The sequence below is a fragment of the Zea mays genome, chromosome 4 (genome assembly GCF_902167145.1).
Source record: "Zea mays cultivar B73 chromosome 4, Zm-B73-REFERENCE-NAM-5.0, whole genome shotgun sequence".
In the NCBI taxonomy this organism is placed as follows: domain Eukaryota; kingdom Viridiplantae; phylum Streptophyta; class Magnoliopsida; order Poales; family Poaceae; genus Zea; species Zea mays.
Window position 1 is genome coordinate 207,585,290 of NC_050099.1, and position 18,230 is coordinate 207,603,519.

General features: G+C 45.7%; 2 protein-coding genes across 5 annotated transcripts; one reads left to right on the plus strand and one right to left on the minus strand.

The window, feature by feature from the left end:
* Positions 1–9,573: 9,573 nt before the first annotated feature.
* Positions 9,574–13,076, plus strand: LOC100279072 (uncharacterized). 3 transcript variants are annotated; one of them, XM_008678830.4, is made up of 5 exons: positions 9,574–9,714; positions 9,795–9,899; positions 11,354–11,557; positions 11,673–11,810; positions 12,491–13,011. In XM_008678830.4, exons 3-5 carry the CDS (start codon positions 11,386–11,388, stop codon positions 12,637–12,639), a joined length of 459 nt encoding a protein of 152 aa, XP_008677052.1. In that variant the 5' UTR covers positions 9,574–9,714; positions 9,795–9,899; positions 11,354–11,385; the 3' UTR covers positions 12,640–13,011. The 3 variants fall into 3 exon arrangements, with proteins under 3 accessions (XP_008677052.1, XP_008677053.1, NP_001145597.1); XM_008678831.3 differs by lacking the exon at positions 9,795–9,899 and having other exon boundaries at positions 9,576–9,714; NM_001152125.1 differs by having other exon boundaries at positions 9,595–9,899; positions 12,491–13,076.
* A 1,848-nt stretch (positions 13,077–14,924) lies between these two features.
* On the minus strand, positions 14,925–18,230 carry LOC103654522 (uncharacterized). 2 transcript variants are annotated; one of them, XM_020552815.3, is made up of 3 exons: positions 17,699–18,230; positions 15,915–17,576; positions 15,661–15,823 (listed from the first exon to the last, which is right to left on the minus strand). In XM_020552815.3, exons 1-3 carry the CDS (start codon positions 18,062–18,064, stop codon positions 15,755–15,757), a joined length of 2,097 nt encoding a protein of 698 aa, XP_020408404.1. In that variant the 5' UTR covers positions 18,065–18,230; the 3' UTR covers positions 15,661–15,754. The 2 variants fall into 2 exon arrangements, with proteins under 2 accessions (XP_008679573.2, XP_020408404.1); XM_008681351.3 differs by having other exon boundaries at positions 14,925–17,576.

An 18,230-nucleotide genomic window follows, 5' to 3' on the forward strand; every position in this document is an offset into this window, starting at 1 on the left:
TCGGTCCATTCGAGGGACGCAATCACGCCTCGCCCGAGCCCAGCCTCGGGCAAGGGCAGCCGACCCTGGAGGATTTACGTCTCGCCCGAGGACCCCCTCCAGCAACGGACACACCTTCGGCTCGCCCGAGGCCCAGTCTTCACCAAGAAGCAACCTTGGCCAAATCGCCACGCCAACCAACCAAATCGCAGGGGCATTTAATGCAAAGGTGGCCTGACACCTTTATCCTGACGCGCGCCCTCCGGGTGACAGAGCCGAAGTGACCGTAGTCACTTCGCCGCTCCACTGACCGGCCTGACAAGAGGACAGCGCCGCCTGCGCCGCTCTGACTGCTGTGCCACTCGACAGAGTGAGGCTGATAGCAGCCAAGTCCGGCCCTAGGCGCCATGGGAAACTCCGCTTTGCCCGACCCCAGGGCTCAGACTCGAGCTCAGCCCCGGAAGACGACGAACTCCGCTTCGCCCGACCCCAGGGCTCGGACTCGGGCTCAGCCCCGGAAGACGACGAACTCCGCTTCGCCCGACCCCAGGGCTCGGACTCGGGCTCAGCCCCGGAAGACGACGAACTCCGCTTCGCCCGACCCCACGGCTCGGACTCGGGGTCAGCCCCGAAGGACGACGAACTCCGCTTCGCCCGACCCCAGGGCTCGGACTCAGCCCTGGTATCAGCCGACGGTCTCCGCCTCGCCCGATCCAGGGGCTCGGACTCGACCTCGGCCTTGGAAGACAGACTCGACCTCGACCTCGGAGGAGCCTCCACCTCGCCCAACCCAGGGCATGGATCGACCACGTCAACAGGAGGCGCCATCATTACCCTGCCCCAAGCTGACTCAGGCTACGGGGAACAAGACCGGCGTCCCATCTGGCTCGCTGCACTATACGAGCAATGATGGCGCCCCGCACGCTCTATGACGACGGCGACTCTCAGCCCCCTTACGAAAGCAAGAGGACGTCAGCAAGGACTCGACAGCCCCGACAGCTGTCCTTCCGTCAGGCTCCAGCGCTCCTTCGACGGCCACGACACCACACGAACCGGGTGCCAAAACCTCTCCGGCTGCCACGATGGCATGTACTTAGGGCGCTAGCTCTCCTCCGCTAGACACGTTCGCACACTGCTACACCCCCCATTGTACACCTGGATCCTTTCCTTACGCCTATAAAAGGAAGGACCGGGGTCCTCTTACAGAGGGTTGGCCGCGCGGGGAAGGACGGGACGGCGCTCGCGTGAGGCCGCTCGCTCCCTCCCGCGTGGACGCTTGTAACCCCCTACTGCAAGCGCACCCGACCTGGGCGCGGGACAAACACGAAGGCCGCGGGATTTCACCTCTCACGCCCGTCTCCCTCCGGCTTCTTCCCCCCTTCGCGCTTCGTCTCGCGCCGACCCATCTGGGCTGGGGCACGCGGCGATAATTTACTCGTCGGTCCAGGGACCCCCCAGGTTCGAAACGCCGATAAAAGTGGTGTGCCGTGTTGGAACATACTAATAAAAGTTCGTGACCCAAGTGTCACACCATATCAAGTTCGGAGACTCAAGTGACGCAGCATGCCACGTTCGATTTTGGACGAGCCAACAAAGTTAGAGGTCCCGTTCGATTTTGGACGAGCCAACAAAGTTAGAGGACCCGTTTTTCAATCATCTCAGAAAATATTAATTTAAAATTCAACTTTTTATATAAAGAACCAGAAAGACAAATCTTATTAACCAAACACCATGGATCTAAAACGTGATTTTTCTTTAAAAAGAAGGCTAAAAAAGTTCAGTAATATGGTTGCATCCGGCCCCGAGAGCTAAGCCCCATTCGAACTCAACAGTATAATTAGATCAAAACAAAAAATAAAAGTCAATCTGTTTGAGATAAGGATAAATAAAAGAGTTTAGATATGATTCAAAAAATTTCAAAGGGTTTTTGTTTTTAAGTTTGTCAGAAAAAAAATAACTAACTTAAGTCATGAGTATAATGTACTATGTACCGCTCGTGTAACCAACGCAATCGGTCTTTTCCTCTCGTGCTTTGAGTTGATTATGTTATAGTATGAATATACCATACAAGTTTGTTATGTATGGGCCTCTATCGTCAAATTAAAAACAATTGCTTCGTCTTTGTATGGTATGTACCTAGCTTCGCACAGGCGTACCATTTTTGTACCATTTTTGAAGGAACTAGGGTTACATTTCTTTTGCAACACCACTAATTTGAGTGCAACGGGTAGGTCATATTGCAATCTTTGTATAAAATGGTGGGAATATATGACTAAATGTCCATGAATAAATTGTGTTTCGGCACGTGTAGCTTTTGTTGCAGTTGGAAGGTGCTATCGGAACATTTTTAGCATTGTACTGCAATTGGTTAGGAGTTTTGCCATGCTGTTAGACTTGTATTAGTAATGATTTTTGCTGCAATTATTTGGTGCTACGAACGCAACACATTACATGTAGAGTGAGTTTGGTTTAGTTTTTAGCTTTGGCTTTTGCCCTCTTAAAAGCTAAAAGCTAAATCAAATGGCTAAATCTAGAAAATAGTTTTTTCTAAAAGCCGATATTCTTGTAGTGTAAAACTGAAAGCATCTTCGAACACGTTTTTAGTGGCTTTTGTATGAAACCATAAAAATATATGTGGAATAATTTTTATCTTTTTAGTGGTTTTCACTAAACAGTTTCTACCTTTTTAGCGGTTCATAGTCCACAATAGTTTTTTCACAGCTCACAACCCATATCAGCTTTTTCTACAACCCAACTAAACAGACCCATAGTTTGTCCAAGAATTACAGAAGTGAAAAGCTGAGTCTCAAACTTCCTTTCGCTGCTAGAATGGAGAATGGGTGTGCTCTTTTAAAGAATTTAAAAGTTTGTCCAGAAAATGAGAAAAGTGCTTTTTAAGAATTTAACAGATATTCCTGCACATATTTTTCCATGAATTCCGGAAGGTACATTATTCGATCCCGTCTTTTTGTATCCAGCATAACGACATGGTGCTAAAATGTTTACGACCTAACCTGCAAAATAGGGGTGAAAACAAAAACGGTAATTTTTGGATACCGAGAATCGTTTTCGAAGTTTTACCGAAATTTAGGTCTAAACGGAAACTGTTATCGAAAATTCGAAAACAGAATCAGTAGAAAAACTCGAAATCGGAAACGGTTTGGGTCTCTTCCAATCGTTTCCAGAAATTAACGTTTTTATTCGGTATTTTACCGTCGGTAATAAATTCGGTATTTTTAAAAAAAAACTAAACTGATCTTTATAAATTCATCTTTTTTTAGAAAAATATGAAACTAATTTTATTATTTTCCTAAAATCAAGATCTATCTAATGGCATATAGTTTAGAATCGTTTGAAACTTTTATAAATTTTATTTATGTTTTCTTACGTGTTATTACTCTTGATACATATATTCATAATTTGCACGAGAACTTAAGAAGGACCAAGAGGACACTAATTATATTGACTATGCCAAGTAGTAGGAGTACAAATAGAATGTAAGTGTCATATTATTATACACATCTTGATTCTACTTTATTTAAATACATAATAATGATTTTATTATTGTATGACTTCTTACTTTATATATCTATTGTGACCTCCTACATTATATATTATTACTAATTTTATATGAATGTATGACTTACGTGAATTTTTGAAGTCAAATGAGAGTACATGTTACAGTTTTACCGATCGAATTTTAGATTTTGATCGTAATCGGTATAGTTTTCATACCAAACTTTTGTTTCCGATGTTTCCGAATTACCGATGTCGTTTTTATTTCCAAAGTTAACGTTTTCGATCGCGTTAAAAATATGAAAACGAAAATAATTTTATTATTACTGATCCTTTTTTACCTTTTTCGTAAAGAGAAGATTGAAGCACATCTGCAGATAACTGAACAACGCTTCGCACAACTGGCCAGGCGAATACAAGTCGCCCACACATCGCGACTAGTGGGCTCCTCTCACGCGTTAGGGCCACTTTGGCATCCTAGGATCCCAGGAGGATCTCGGTAATATCCCTGACCGAGAAAGCCACGGGCCGAATCCTCCCTAGGGAAAAGTTTTTTTATTTGGTGACCGCGCACCCGGCCTCATCCGTGGGCCATCCGCGGGGCGGCACGAAGTTTCTGTCCCCGCTGTCACATGGTCGGGAAGGGTTTCCCTGTCTCTCCCTCTCAAAGCTGTCGCCGCCCACCGGAGCCCCTCCTCTTCCTCACGCAGACCACCCTCGCGAACTTCGCTGCCACCAATCGTAGCCTCCTCAGCTCGCGCCCCCGACGTCTCACTGGTCACAACTTCCAGATATGAAGAAGCAAATCACCTCCTCAGCTCGCGCCCCCAACGTCTCACGGGGTCGACCTCCTCCTCTCCGTGGAGACAGCCAAGGCGGTCGCGGCGGCGGTCGCTAGCATGCAACCCCACTGAGTCGTGTTTGAATCTATACTGCCTACGAACGATTCCTAAGTCCCTAGAATACCAATCCGTAACTGAAAGTAAAACCTCGATGACGAGTAGATCTGATCTACTGAGAGAAATGAGGAAACACACCTTATTGTTGTTGTTGCTATTGCTATCTTCATACAGTTGCCCTGCAGAGAAGCAGCAGGCATCGGGATCCGAGCCGCTGTAGGTTATCGTGTTTCCAGACACTCTGACGCCTAGGCAATGGGGGCCTCTAAGGACTAGGGTTTTGGGGTGAGGTACTAGCGTTAGTTTTTCCTGCGACCCCTTAGTCCTATATTTATAGCGTCGTGTGCCTGGGGGCTCCAACCGAGGTTAGCGTGGGCCCTCCCAATCAAGGGCCCATTTAAAGAGATAGATAGTTGGGTTTAGCCCAATCTGATCACTGATGACCAGCTGTAGAGGACACACCCAATAATCTCCCCTTTGTTCTCTACATTCCTTATTCTCAACTTTTCAGGATTCCATCCCTTGACAAGTTTACACATAGAGACCAATGCGTGACAATGACCGATTAAGTATCATCGCAGTCATTGACTACAACATGCTCGCTTGCTTCAGAACAAAAAAAACTTTATTTGGTTGCAATCTGTAGCCCCTTTGATTCAAGATCATAGGCACTCCCTTAAACCCATGTCGGCTACGTGCTGTCTTAACACGTTGGGTGGAAGACCTTTTTGTGAGCGGATCCGCTAGCATATGTTATCTTCTGTTATGCTCATCTTTTATGGTTTGATCCTGAATCTACTCTTTAACAACATAACACTAAAAGTCAATAAACTTGGCAGCACCACATGACTTGTTGTTATAGGAGTACGGTACCGCTGGCTCATTATCGTAGTAAATTCTCAGTGGTCGTTCTATGCTATCAACCACTCTTAATCCGGGTACGAATTTCTTTATCTTTATTGTCTGCCTGTTTGCCTCATGCATGCTACAAACTCAGCGTGCATTGTCGACGATGCTCTCGATGTCTGCTTGCAACTTTTATAAAAAATAACTCCCTAGAGAGGGTAAATTCATACCTCGAAGTAGGGAACTAGATCTTCTGTTTGTTAGCATGAGACCATTTTAGTACCTTGGAGGTACATTAGAGCCTTCTTAACTGCTTAGCAGTGTTCTATACCTGGGTTGATCTGATATCTCCCAAGCATCCCGGTATTAAATTCTAAGTCAGGGTGAATATATATTTTATCATACATAATGTTTCTAATAGTAGAAGCATATGGTACTGATTTCATATGATCTTTCTGACACTGAATTTGGGGACGCTGATGATTCCCAAACTTATCACCCTTGACTATTGGCGCAGGTGTGGCCTTACACTGATGCATACTGTACTTCTTTAGTACTTTTCTGTGTATGACTTCTGTGAGAGTTCTAATACTCCATTATGTCTATCTCTGTGATATTCTATTCTATAAATAAGAGGCTTCTTCTATGTCTTTTATATTGAAGTTCGACGAAAGAAAACTTTTTGTTTTCACCAGTAGATCTTTATCACTACTAGCTAAAAATATGTCATCGACATACAGGACAAAGAAGACATACTTTCTTTTTTCCTTAGATTTCGCATAAATGCAATTGTCTTCTTCGTTATCCTTGAAACCAAACTTTCTGATAGTCTGATAGTCTGATCAGACTTGATGTACCACTGTCTGGAGGCATGTTTTAATCCATAAATGGACCTCCTTAAGTGACATCCCTTGGTTGTGCCATGAACACTTTTTCTGTTAACTCTCCATTTAGTGATGTTGTCATTACATCCATCTGATGGAGCTCTAGATCAAATGAGCCACAAATGCCACAATGATTCGAAATGAATCTTTTGTTAGGACGGGTGAGAAGGTTTCATGGTAGTCAATGCCTTCTCACTATGTGAATGTCTTGGCCACAGGTCCTTGTATCTTTCTATATTCCCTTTGGAATCACGCTTGGTCTTCTAGACCCACTAATTTGCGCTTCTCATAGTTGTTTCATATGTAGTGGGATCACCTTCTGCATCGATGTCCTCACACATATAAATCTCATCGCTTTCTATGTCTACACTTGTGTAAACTCCATAATCATTAGGAATCGCAGATCGTCTAGACCTTTGAGACTTTCTTAAACTTGTTTCTAGTTCTGGTTCGTTCTGGGGCTCCTGCATTGGTGCGTCACTTGGCGCAACACTACCACTGTCATGTGAACTCTTCTGTGCAACCGACTCAGAAGAGCTAGACTGTGCTGAAGGTGAATTGACTTGCTCTATGGTAGTTGCACTTGGTGATGCAATATTTGCAGTAGGGGTTTCGCCTCGAGTCGTTACAACTGCTGCTGGAACCATAGCGGGTATCGAGAAGTATGGTTCTTCAACCATCGGAATCGGAACATACGTCCTCTTTTCCTGAAGGTCAACCTCTCTGAGTACCTTACTCCCCTTGGTCATGTCATCTTCTAGAAAAATGGCATGTCTGGTTTCTATAAACTTGGTTTGTCTGCCTGGGCAGTAAAATCTATAACCCTTCGATCTCTCATGGTAGCCAATAAAATGGCAGCTAGTGGTTCTCTCATCTAGCTTTTCCTGTCCATGATTAAATATTCTAGCTTCTGTTGGACAACCCCATATGTTGAAGTAGTTGAGCATGGGCTTCTTGCTAGTCAACAACTCATATGGAGTTTTAGCCACTGATTTACTAGGAACTCTATTTAGTATATGCATGGTGGTTTTTAAAGCCTCCATCCATAGATCCAATGGTAAGTTAGAGTAACTAAGCATACTTATTACCATGTCCATCAGTGTTCTGTTACGCCTTTAGGCAATCACATTCTGTTGCGGTTCACCGGGTGTTGAATACAGAGCTACAATACTGTTTCACTTAGAAACCTCATGAAAGGATCTTGGGACCTGTCCATACTTAGTATGGTGCCCACAATACTCCCCCACACGATTTGATATGACAATCTCTGTGTTCAAATCGTGTTGTTTTTTTACCTCAACCTTGAACTGTTTAAACTTGTTCTATCCCTTAAAAAAGGGTAAATATAATCGTAACGAGAGTAGTCATTTGTGAAGGTTATGAACAAGTCGAACCCATCTACTGTCCTAACTGGAAAAGGACCACAAATATCTATATGAATAATTTCTAACACTCTCGTACTATGCTTGCAATCTCTGCATTGCTCTAAGTCTGTGAAGTCTAGGTGATGGAGAATCCATCTCTAAACGAGACGTTCTTTTCTCCCCCTCGAAATATGGCCCAAATGATAGTGTCATAATTTCGACGAGGTTTCTCCATCACTTGTTTTCTTACTCCTGACACTGTTGACTGGTTTGTTTTTTCTGGTGTATCTAGCACCACTGTGCGAAGATAAATAAAGCATGTATCGTCAGATGGCGAGACCAACATATTTATTATCAAAACTGAATAACACACAGTCTCTGTCACCGAAGTGATAGAGGACGTGCTGATTGTCTAATAACGAAACTGAAGCTAAGTGTCTGCTTGCTTTCCGTTAACCACTGTAACTGTTTTTAGACCTCTAGGAGCCTTAGGTTTGTACGGAATTACATTCTGTAGCATCTGTTGCAGGAATTATAGACACTTTCTATTGTATGCCATGTCTTCTTGCAATAGAGGCAGGTCTGAGGGGAATCTGAGAAACTGTCTGATTGTTGCATGTAGAAAACATCGTGATCATGTTTGATCTTATTCTTGAACCTTTCTTAGAGGTCTTGTTCTGTTTGAGGATTCTTAGTTTGGGAAGATTGATAGAATCACTTATTTGACTTATCAACCTTTCCTCCTTCTAGACACACTGTGTCGTGAGTTGATCTATATGGCACTTGTTCATTTAGACATGTGTTTTACTGATCATGAAGTGTCTCATATTCTGGAATAGCACCCTCAATAGGATCCTGGATGAGACTCTCAATGTGATCAAGTACATTACACTTGGATCTTTTCCAGTTGACCTTATAGATGCTGTACCGCGCCATCTTAAGGTCATCCTAAGGTGAGCCTACTGTAGGCTTAGTGGGTTTCTCAAACCACATGAGGAATCTATTTCATCCACTGTAGTTATCATTTCAATCTTTTCCCGCCATAAGTGGTAATAAATACCACGTAGCGGTTTAATCTGTCTTGTCTGACCAACTAGTAGCCAAAATGTGCACTTTTGCAAAGTAAAACAGAAAATATTTAGGACATCTGAAGTAAATACTCAAACATATAACTTGCATGAATTAAATATTCAACGTTGGTCAGATAATAATCATGTCTGATCTACAAATTTTCTAGTTCTAAAATTCTAAACCATCGTTGGATGATCTAGAAAACTTAATTATTGTATAAAATGTGGTAACAATATTCGACGTTGGTCAAAATATTCAATCTCCACAAAAACATTTCTGAATTTCTATGCACTTAATGAGAATTAATCCACGTAGGCTTCATAATAAACAATAATGCATAGAAAAACAAATAATAATCTGGTTCTAAAATTCTAAAACCATCGTTGGATGATCTAGAATATATATACTTCTGTTCAAAATATGGTAACAATATCTAATGTTGGTTAAAATATTTAATTACCACAAATTTTCTGAATTCTATACAATTTAAACAATAATTAATCCACGTTGGTTTCATAAGTCACTATAAATTGCATAAAATATTGATAAAATACCAAAGTACGCATCGGAATAAAATAGTCCATAAATATCTCTGCAATTTTCTACATCTGAGAAAAATGTTTCTATAATTTTATGTATATATATTACTATTTTCTCTGGTTTCTTTTATGTTCACTAATTCCAGGAAATAAATAAAAGAATTAAAAATTCGCTGGAAAAGAAAGTGGCCTAGCCACTTGGTGCGACCACAGGCGGCCCAAAAATTGGCCCACTTGGCCGGCCGGCCTACGGGAGGGAAGCAGGGGGCACGCCTGGGCCGTAACCTGGTCCCAGGCCGCTGAAAACAGCCCACTAGTTCTGCCTGGGGGAGTTGGTGACGCGCCTGGGCCGTAACCTGGGCCCAGGCCGCGTATTTGGCCCATGCGCGCGCATAGGGGCTCCCCGCGTATTTGGCCCATTACGAAAATCTCGGCACCATGGTAAACCCTAGCTCACTTCTGTTCTAGCCGCACAAAACACTGGCCGCCAGCTCCAGTCCGACTTCCCTCTCTCTATTTTGTTCTTTTTTTTCGTCGCTTGGCAAACAGCTTCGTCTGGCTTCCTTGCCTCGGCTAACGGCTAAAAAAACCAGCGAGCACGATTTCTCCTCTCTCTGTGAGTGTGTTTTTTTTTTACGTGCTCTCTTGTCTGCGGCCAACATACAGCTAACTGGCGAGCCGTGGACGCTCGGCCAGCTCTGCTGGCCGACTAAGGAGGGCGTCGTGGGCCTCACCGCCGGCGAGTGCGTCCCTGCGGGTGGGCACACTGCCGTCGGTTGTCCAGCACAGCTACAAGTTGAGGTATCGGCCAACTGTGGCTGTTTCTTGACTCTAGTATCCGGATCTAACTCCATTAACTCGAACCCCTTTACCTTTATGAATGCATGTATGAAATGGATGAGATGTAATATTGGGTCGAGCTTTTGGAGTCTCTCATGCGTAGATCCAGGTTCCAGTTGCGTTTTTTCTGTTGTGAATCGGTCAGTGCATCTGTGCACTTTTGATTCAGTCCCAATTTGGGAATATTTCAGTTATGGTTCAAAAACCGTAATCCGATCTGTATTTCTGTTACATATTGACTATTTCTTGGCCGTGGATCGTTGGATCTTGAGCCCTGTGCACCGTCTCTGTTGATGGCTGAACTTGATAGGGTTAGGTTATTAAACCCTAACCCTAAAATAACGATTTGTTTTGCTCTCTCGGTTTCCATGGGTGTGGCTGAGACCAAGTCTCTCAGTGGCCGAAACCCTAGATTTAGTGTTAGGTAAACCCTAACCCGAGAGATCTAAAATTCTTAAATCTGGTTTGTTTATTTTTCTGCATCTGAACCACTGCAGGGAGTTCAGGAATTTTGTGTCTAGATTCTTAAATCTGAATAAACAAGTTGAATATATTAACTGCAATGAAAACATATAGATGTCATCTGCCACCTATCTCCACGCACAGTCTGGCTCGACATCACCTGCCCTTCTCGTGATATCTGATTACTGTTTTGCTAGTGCTAGCTATCGATGTTGTTCGGGGATTAGTAGTGTTCTATTTCATCCTCTTAATGTGTTCGCATCAGATAGATATATGTTCATATGATTTAAGGATATCCTGTCAGCAGCTTACACATTTGTCTATCTCCATGCTTCCTTTCTTTAGTTGGAGACTGGATTATTTTTTGTTGGGATAAACTTAGTACATTATCAGAGCATCTTAACTCTGGATATGGGTGCCTTTAAGGGATATCCAATAAACAAAATTTAAACACATTTGGTTTGTCGTATAGGTACAAAGCCAGCACATGCTTGGGCAGGTTTGATCAGTTTCACTAGGAACTGTTCACTAATTGACTGTCTCAGTAATACAATTGAATAGCCTGCAACTCAGTTAGCCATGACTTTCTTCGTCATAGTTTCTTTAGCTGAATTATTTTGCACATATTACATGGATGTGCACTACCCATGTTGTTCAATATCCCACATCAATATCGAATTGAGTGTGATGACTGATGACAACTACCAGTTATTGTTTCTTGAATTGGCAACAACTTGGTCTGTGAGTCATTCCCACTTTGCCCCTACCCTTGCTGAGTAGTGTCATTCTTTTAGGCATACCTTATAGACGAATGATTTTTTACATTACTGCCTTCCCCAGTCACCATCCCACCCCATTTTTTGTATCTTGGAAAATGTGACTTGGACAATAAGATGTTGCTTCAGTTACTTACATTTCTTAAAAGTATTGACTAGTCTTTCATCTGGATGCAGGAGCTCTGCAGTAAAGGAAGTGTGTAGTCACCATGGTCCATTTCAAGAATAGGTATATGGTGGTGGAGATCTTTATAGATGCAGGTAGAGGTGAACAGGACCCTATAATCCTCACCCAATTTAATATAACAAAAGTTATAAAAGACAGCATTCAGCTCAACTTTGGTGAGTGTGGCCTAGCTGGATCTCTTGGATCATTGCAAGGTACCACCAGCAATTACTTCTGAAACCCTTTTAATCTTATACCAGTGTTTGCTGTACTATGTCTACCGCTGGCTTTTTAATATAAAAGCACTTATACGCTCTGCAAAAATTCCAGTTAAGTATGTCAATCCTGTAACGAAGCTCTGCATTGTCCGCGTGTCTCGCGAAGACCACCAGAAAGTTTGGGCTGCTATGACGATGGTGCGGTGCATTGGGAAGATCCCCGTTTCGTTCAACTTGCTCGACATGAGTGGTAAGTGGCTCAGACTCTGGATGATGGTACAGAACAATGATATTGCATTGCCTTTTTACGTGGTTGTTTTCAATCAAACTGGCGCTTGCTTTGGTGCACGGCGAACATTCCAAAAACAACATATTTCTGTAGTTAATTCTGTCTTCTTGCTGAAGTTGTAGTATTTTGATAGATGAGACTTTGATTTAGAAAGGATTCATATATGCCCATCTCTCATAACGGTCAAAGTTAACGAGTGCGAATAATCTTCGTGTGGGGCGTTTTGCTGTTTAGAGTAATTTACTGAACTTCCGGTGCAACATTTCTGCCATCTATGATGGAGGTGCGTAGGAGCTACTGCTATAGTAGAAAGCTATAGATTTGTCACTCGGATTCATTTTGATTCCCTAATATTTTTTAGCTTTCTGGAATTAGATTTCTCCTTAGAACACAAAACATAGTTGTGCCAGTTATTTTCCTGCTTAAAGTATTGCTGCCTACATGTCAATTTGGACGGTCAGCTTCATATTCTAAACACATGTCAATTTGGACGGTCAGCTTCATATTCTATACAATGTAGCGCTTTTGACATGTTGGATGTTGCAATAATAATATGTAGTCCTTGACCTTACGACATGTGCTGCTCTTTTTTCTTTATGTCTGAACTGGCTACGACTCCACTTTTTTTTCTATCTCTTTAGGAAGCATCAGGGCTTGCAAGAAAGCTGCATTGGAGTGCGATGAAGCGAAATTTGAGCAATACAAGCTGGTTGCAGGTGATTGTATCACGGCAGAGATCACCCAGTCTGTAGAGAAGTGCTTTGAGAAGATCAGAGGACTAGAGAGCTAAGCAGAAGAATTGACATCATGTCCACCCACACTCGGATCCTAAAACCTGCTGACCCTGCACCACATCCGTGATCACGTCACACCACAAGTTGTGTGTCCAGCGCCCACCACAGCAACGGCCTCTTGCTGCCAGCAGCCTCCGTGCCTCCAGCAGCTCTCCTCTCCAAGGAAAAGTCTGAAGTCCGCAACCAAACAAGTGTTCTGCAGCTGCTCTTTGCCGTTGGTTGAAGTCTGCAACCAAACAAGTGTTATGCAGCTGCTCTTTGCCGTTGGTTGGAGTTCTTGGCTCCACACTTTCAGAAAGAATTCATGTATACATAAAATTTATTATATAGAGAGTTTGCTTCGTATATTAGTAATTTTTTACCAAACATGTGCCACGGTGTATATATAGCAAACTATACCGGGTGGCAAACAAACCAACCCACACGTATCCACAAACTTAATAATGGCCACAACACGCCTGACGACCCAGGAGACCATGACGGTTTTGAAACCACGGACGAACTCGATAAGTTTCAGTACTTTCCTCACAGGACCCCGATACCTGTAGTAGAGATGTTACCTGATATGACGGGTTTTACCTGATATGAAGTGATATGACGGGTTTTACCTGATATGAAGGTAGGTACGAGATAATTTCTCTATCTGTGTGTATGTTAATAGCCAAGAAGCTCTATCCATTATGGGATGATATTACCTATATCCGTCTACCTATGATAAAATATACCTGCATCAGTATCACTATAATCATTTAATAGAGCTTATATTATCTTAGCTAAAATAAAACCACTCTCTAGCTACCAAGTTATGTAATCATATGATTTATGATTTGTTATATGTGAAGTTAAACTTGTTTTTTATGTTTATTTAATATTTTGAGTGATTAGTATATTGGAACTTAAGACTTTTCTAGCGGGTACGAATTATGCGACGGGTAAAATTACCCGCGCGGGTACGGTTATACCTATGAGCATATATGGGTAACCTGACGGTTATATTTTTTTGATGAATACGAGTATATAATGGTATTACCTGACGGGTATGTACTTGTTACCATCCCTACCCTGGAGGGCTTCGACGACCCGAATTGACCTATATGGCCTTGACGTCCTAGAAGACCACTATGCCCTTGAAAGACCTCGATAGCACCAGAAGGTCCCATATATCGACAGATTTGACGCCTCTAGAAGGCCTCGATAGCACCGGAGAGGCTCGAGATAGCCCTAGAATGTGCATGAAGGGACCCGATGATCCTTGATTGCTTCGAGGGGTGTCGACACATTTATGGCTAATTTGGTGACCAGTGATATGCAACCTGTTTGCTTGGCTTTAATTTGTATCGACTTTTACTACTTCTATAATTTTGTGCAAAATAAGTTTTACCTAAGCTCTTGACTGACACTAGGTTGCATTACCAAAAGCAACCCCTCTAATTGGAGCATATAAGTCAAACTTCATAACCTTTCATAAGTATTTAGACATCACCCAAAAACTCATATATGTGTGTTCCTCAAAAGATATCGTGTAGGACATCATCTTTTCTTCAAGGAGCCATTTACGACCCATTAAGGTAAAAACCAACTTGAAAGGATCAAAACGTCCAAGATGGAGGAGGCAGATTATGCATCTATATTATTTTTACAGATTAAAACCTATAAGCAAGCCTAACTTCGTCCCTTCATCTGTCTAGTAGATGATCAAAAGTTTTGTACTCTAAGTTCCCATCCTATAGTAGCATGTCAATTCTTGTAAAGTAAATAATTGAATGTAATCGCTCAATTATAAATGTGCATTGTAAAGAAAGAAATAGGAATGGCTCTAGGTTTGTACCAGAGAATCGACACTCCACACTAATCCTTGTTGGAGCATTCACACAAGGGTTTCTCTCCCCCTTAATCTGTGCAAGGACCAAGTGCTCTAAAAACATTGAAACATGTTTCATTCGTTTTCTTAACTGCTTGTGTTTATGTGCGTATTGTGTTTGTGAATGCAAGTGATGACACAGACAATGTTAATTTAGCCTCAATTTTATTAGGCTATGTCTGGTTCCTAGGAATTGAGGTGAATTACAAAGTAAGTTAATAAAGACATAGAAAGCACTCTCTAGATATTGGTTTAAATTTATAAGATCAAACAGGCCTAGTGTTTTTGTGCAGGCCTGGTGAGCCAAGTAAGGTAAAACTTGCATTGCAAACTGTGAACCAAAGCAAAACTAAACTGTACTGTCAATATTGTAAATTGTACAGATTGCACTGTCTAGAGTTTTTCTTTCTGAATCCTAGGACAAAAGTAAAAGGAATTAACATCAATAGAGAAAAATGCACTATGTAGAAATTAAAACATTTGGACCTTTTTTAGGTAACCCAGATGGACTCATGGACATATCACATACTGCACTGAATGTAACTTGTACAAGCAAAACCACCGGACCCTGTATATACCTTTATTTGATTTATTACAGAACAAGATTAGCAGCAGGCGCAAGATTACGCACACCAATGACGACACTTAGCACACATGCCAGAAACAAACACGCTGAGGGAACGAAATCCGAGCAGAAATCAAGGGCAACCAGAAGAAACACGAGACGGTGCATGCAATCAATCTCCACGGCTCACCGGCGCCCGCCGTCGGTCAAACCATGTCATCACCGACGGGCACCACCGCGGTCATCGACATCACTGGAACGGTCCTCGCCGCCATACGTTGCTGTTCCTGCGCCGGCACGGCAGCATCGGCGCTTGTGCCGCCTGCCTGTGACGTTCCCTGTTGCTTCGTGGTTGTGGCGGCGGGTGTTGTCGTCGTCTGTGCCGTCGGCTCGTCGTTCATATCGTCCTCCGTGGGCGTCTTCACCAGAGACCCGGTGTCCCCGACCACGGGCAGCTCGGGCCTCTGCGTCCGCTCCGGCATGGTCTCCATGCCCATGTAGGACAGGAGGAGCCAGACGTAGGAGAGGTACTCGCCGCCGCTGCCCAGGCTACTGGCGTGCAGGTACCCGCGGCACCTGCCGGCGGAGAAGCAGAGCATCTCCACCCACACGCCTTGGATCACCGCCCACATCTTGTTGTCCGCCTCCTCCCTGCTTCGGATCACGAGCAGCTCCTCCTCGTTGGTTATGAGCTTCCGCTCCATGAGATCCCTGAGCTTCCTCTCCTCCTCTTCGGCATGCTTGATGGCCTTCCCTACACTCTCGGATAATTCGTTAACGTTAAGCATCTTCTTATCCTTTTCCTCCTCGCGCTTTTGATCCGTGCGCTTGCCCGCGTTTTTTACCTCGTCTTTGATCACCTTGATGAGTTCCTCAGCCTTGTTCCTTGCATCTCCCAAGAGATCCGTGAACTTCTCCTCGTCCTTGGTTTTCTTCTTGTCTTTCACCTCGTTGATGAACCGGTTTGCCTTCTCTTTGAAACCTTCCATCGGATTGGTGTTGAATTCGTTTGCCTTCTGCTTGGCCTCACGCAAGGCTTGCACGATGATCTTCTTCCTCTCCCCCATCTCCTTCTGCTCTTGGACGAACTCCCGTCTCTTCTCCTCGGCAAATTCCATGAGCTCGTGGGCGACCGCCCGTGCTTTGTGGACAAGGCCTTCCGAGCCGAGACCGATGGTGCTCTTCACCTTCTGCATCACCTTCCGCACCATCTCGTTCTCGGCCCTCGGCGGAGGCGCCTTCTTCTCCGTCGGCTCGAGCTCTACCGCTATCTCGTCCTCCGGCGGCGGCTTGAGCATTTTCCGGAGCTCCGCGTGGGCGGCACGGAAGAGCCCGCGCCTTGCACCGGGGATCAGCATCTCCGGCTTGACGAGCAGCAGATACGCCATGTAGTTGGACACCGCCCTGCTGTGCCGGGTGGCGTCGTGGCCGGTGTCCACGTGGTCGAAGTAGCAGAACTCCGTGGCGAGGTGCCAGAGCAGGACGCTCTCGTCGAAGGGCATCCGCAGGCTCTCCTCGATGGCCCTCCGGCCGCCGCATCCTTCCCTCTCCAGCGTCCGCTGGCCGCGGCTGTCGTTGAACCTCCGGTAGGCTTCCACGGCGCTGGTCATCTTCCGACCGCCGCCGGCGGCGAGTTCGTCGTGCACAGATTTTGGTATGTAGTCCTTCCACCCGCTGGCGACGTGGTCGTAGACGAGCCTGGTGATGCCGAGGGACGGCGCGGGCGGCGCCGTGCACCAGAGCCGGTCCAGCTGGAGCTTGCCCCCCAGCAGGCGGGCGAGCGCCCAGAGCCACGGGTGCTTCTCGTTGCGGGCGAGGTAGCCGACGAGGTTGTACTGCGCGAGCTGGTCGTCTGGCTTGGGAAGGCCCGAGCCCAGCACCAGGCACGCCGAGACGAACTCCAGCGCGGCGGTGCAGCAGAGCAGCACGTAGGTGACGACGACGTCGGCGCGCTCGTACACGCCGCGGTGGCTCCTCTGGAACAGCCCGATGTCCGCGAACGTCAGCAGCACGACGGCGGCGCGCAGCAGGCCGCCGAAGCTCGCCTTGTGCTTGGTGTAGAGGCGGTCGAACGCCTTGGACAGGGACGAGCGCACCAGACCGTGCACGTTGGCCCTCGCGAGGCGCGGCGCCACGAGCCGCAGGTTGATGAGCCGGATGGAGTAGGGGTGGCCGAGGTCCACGAAGAGGTGGTACGGATGGTCCGCCAACTCGTCCTCGAAGAGCTCCTGATCCAGGGACTCGAACTGGGCGACGGACTCGGCAGCGGCCCGCACGTACTGCTCCTGCGAGTGGATGCCCTTGGGCGCCGTGTCGTCTTCGTCGAGGGTTAGTTCCAGCCGTGGGTCGGAGCAGTTCATGATGCTCATCACGGTCGCGTTCTTGAGAGCCCATGGCTTCTCCAAGCACTTAAGGATGCCGGGGACGAAGAGCAGGATCGCTGCTCGCAGCAGGATCGTGTCACCTGACCACCATGACTTGCGGAAAACGTAGATGGCCACGGTGATCTGGGGGGGACATGCGATAGGCAAGTCTGTGAGCCATATATATATATATATACATATACACTTCCTCCTGGCCAGCCTTTCTTTAATTTCCATTTTTAACTTCTTTTTGTATACCAACGTACCTGAGACACCGAGAGCAGAAAGTGCCATCTCCAGGTCTCGTTGTCCTCGATGCTATAGGCGGTGATGCCGTCCTGGCCGCCGAGGTGCAGCAGCAAGACGGGCGCCCAGAGCGTGTCGAGGTGGGCGAGCGCGGGGTGCGCGGCGGCCAGCACCTTGTGGCGGTCGAAGAGCGTGGCCAGGGCGTAGATGGCCACGACGTCGCCGCCGTGGTAGGCCAGCCAGATGAGCGCCCGGAACCAGGGCGGGACGCGGAGCTTGCGGACGACGGCGGCGACGAAGAGAAAGTACTGGAAGAAGAGGCTGGCCAGCACGAGCAGCCGCAGCTGCCAGTCCTCCCACCACTGCACGGATGCTGCGAAGCTCATGGCTGGCCGCTAGCTCTCGATCGATCGACCCTCAGCTCTCGATCTAGTGCTGTCGATCTCCATCCCTCCCCTTTGTATGTATGTATATATACTGGTAGGAGGCATCGGACGACGGCTTCTGCCACACGTACGTGCTAGATCCGAACTACTAGCTAGCTGTACATGC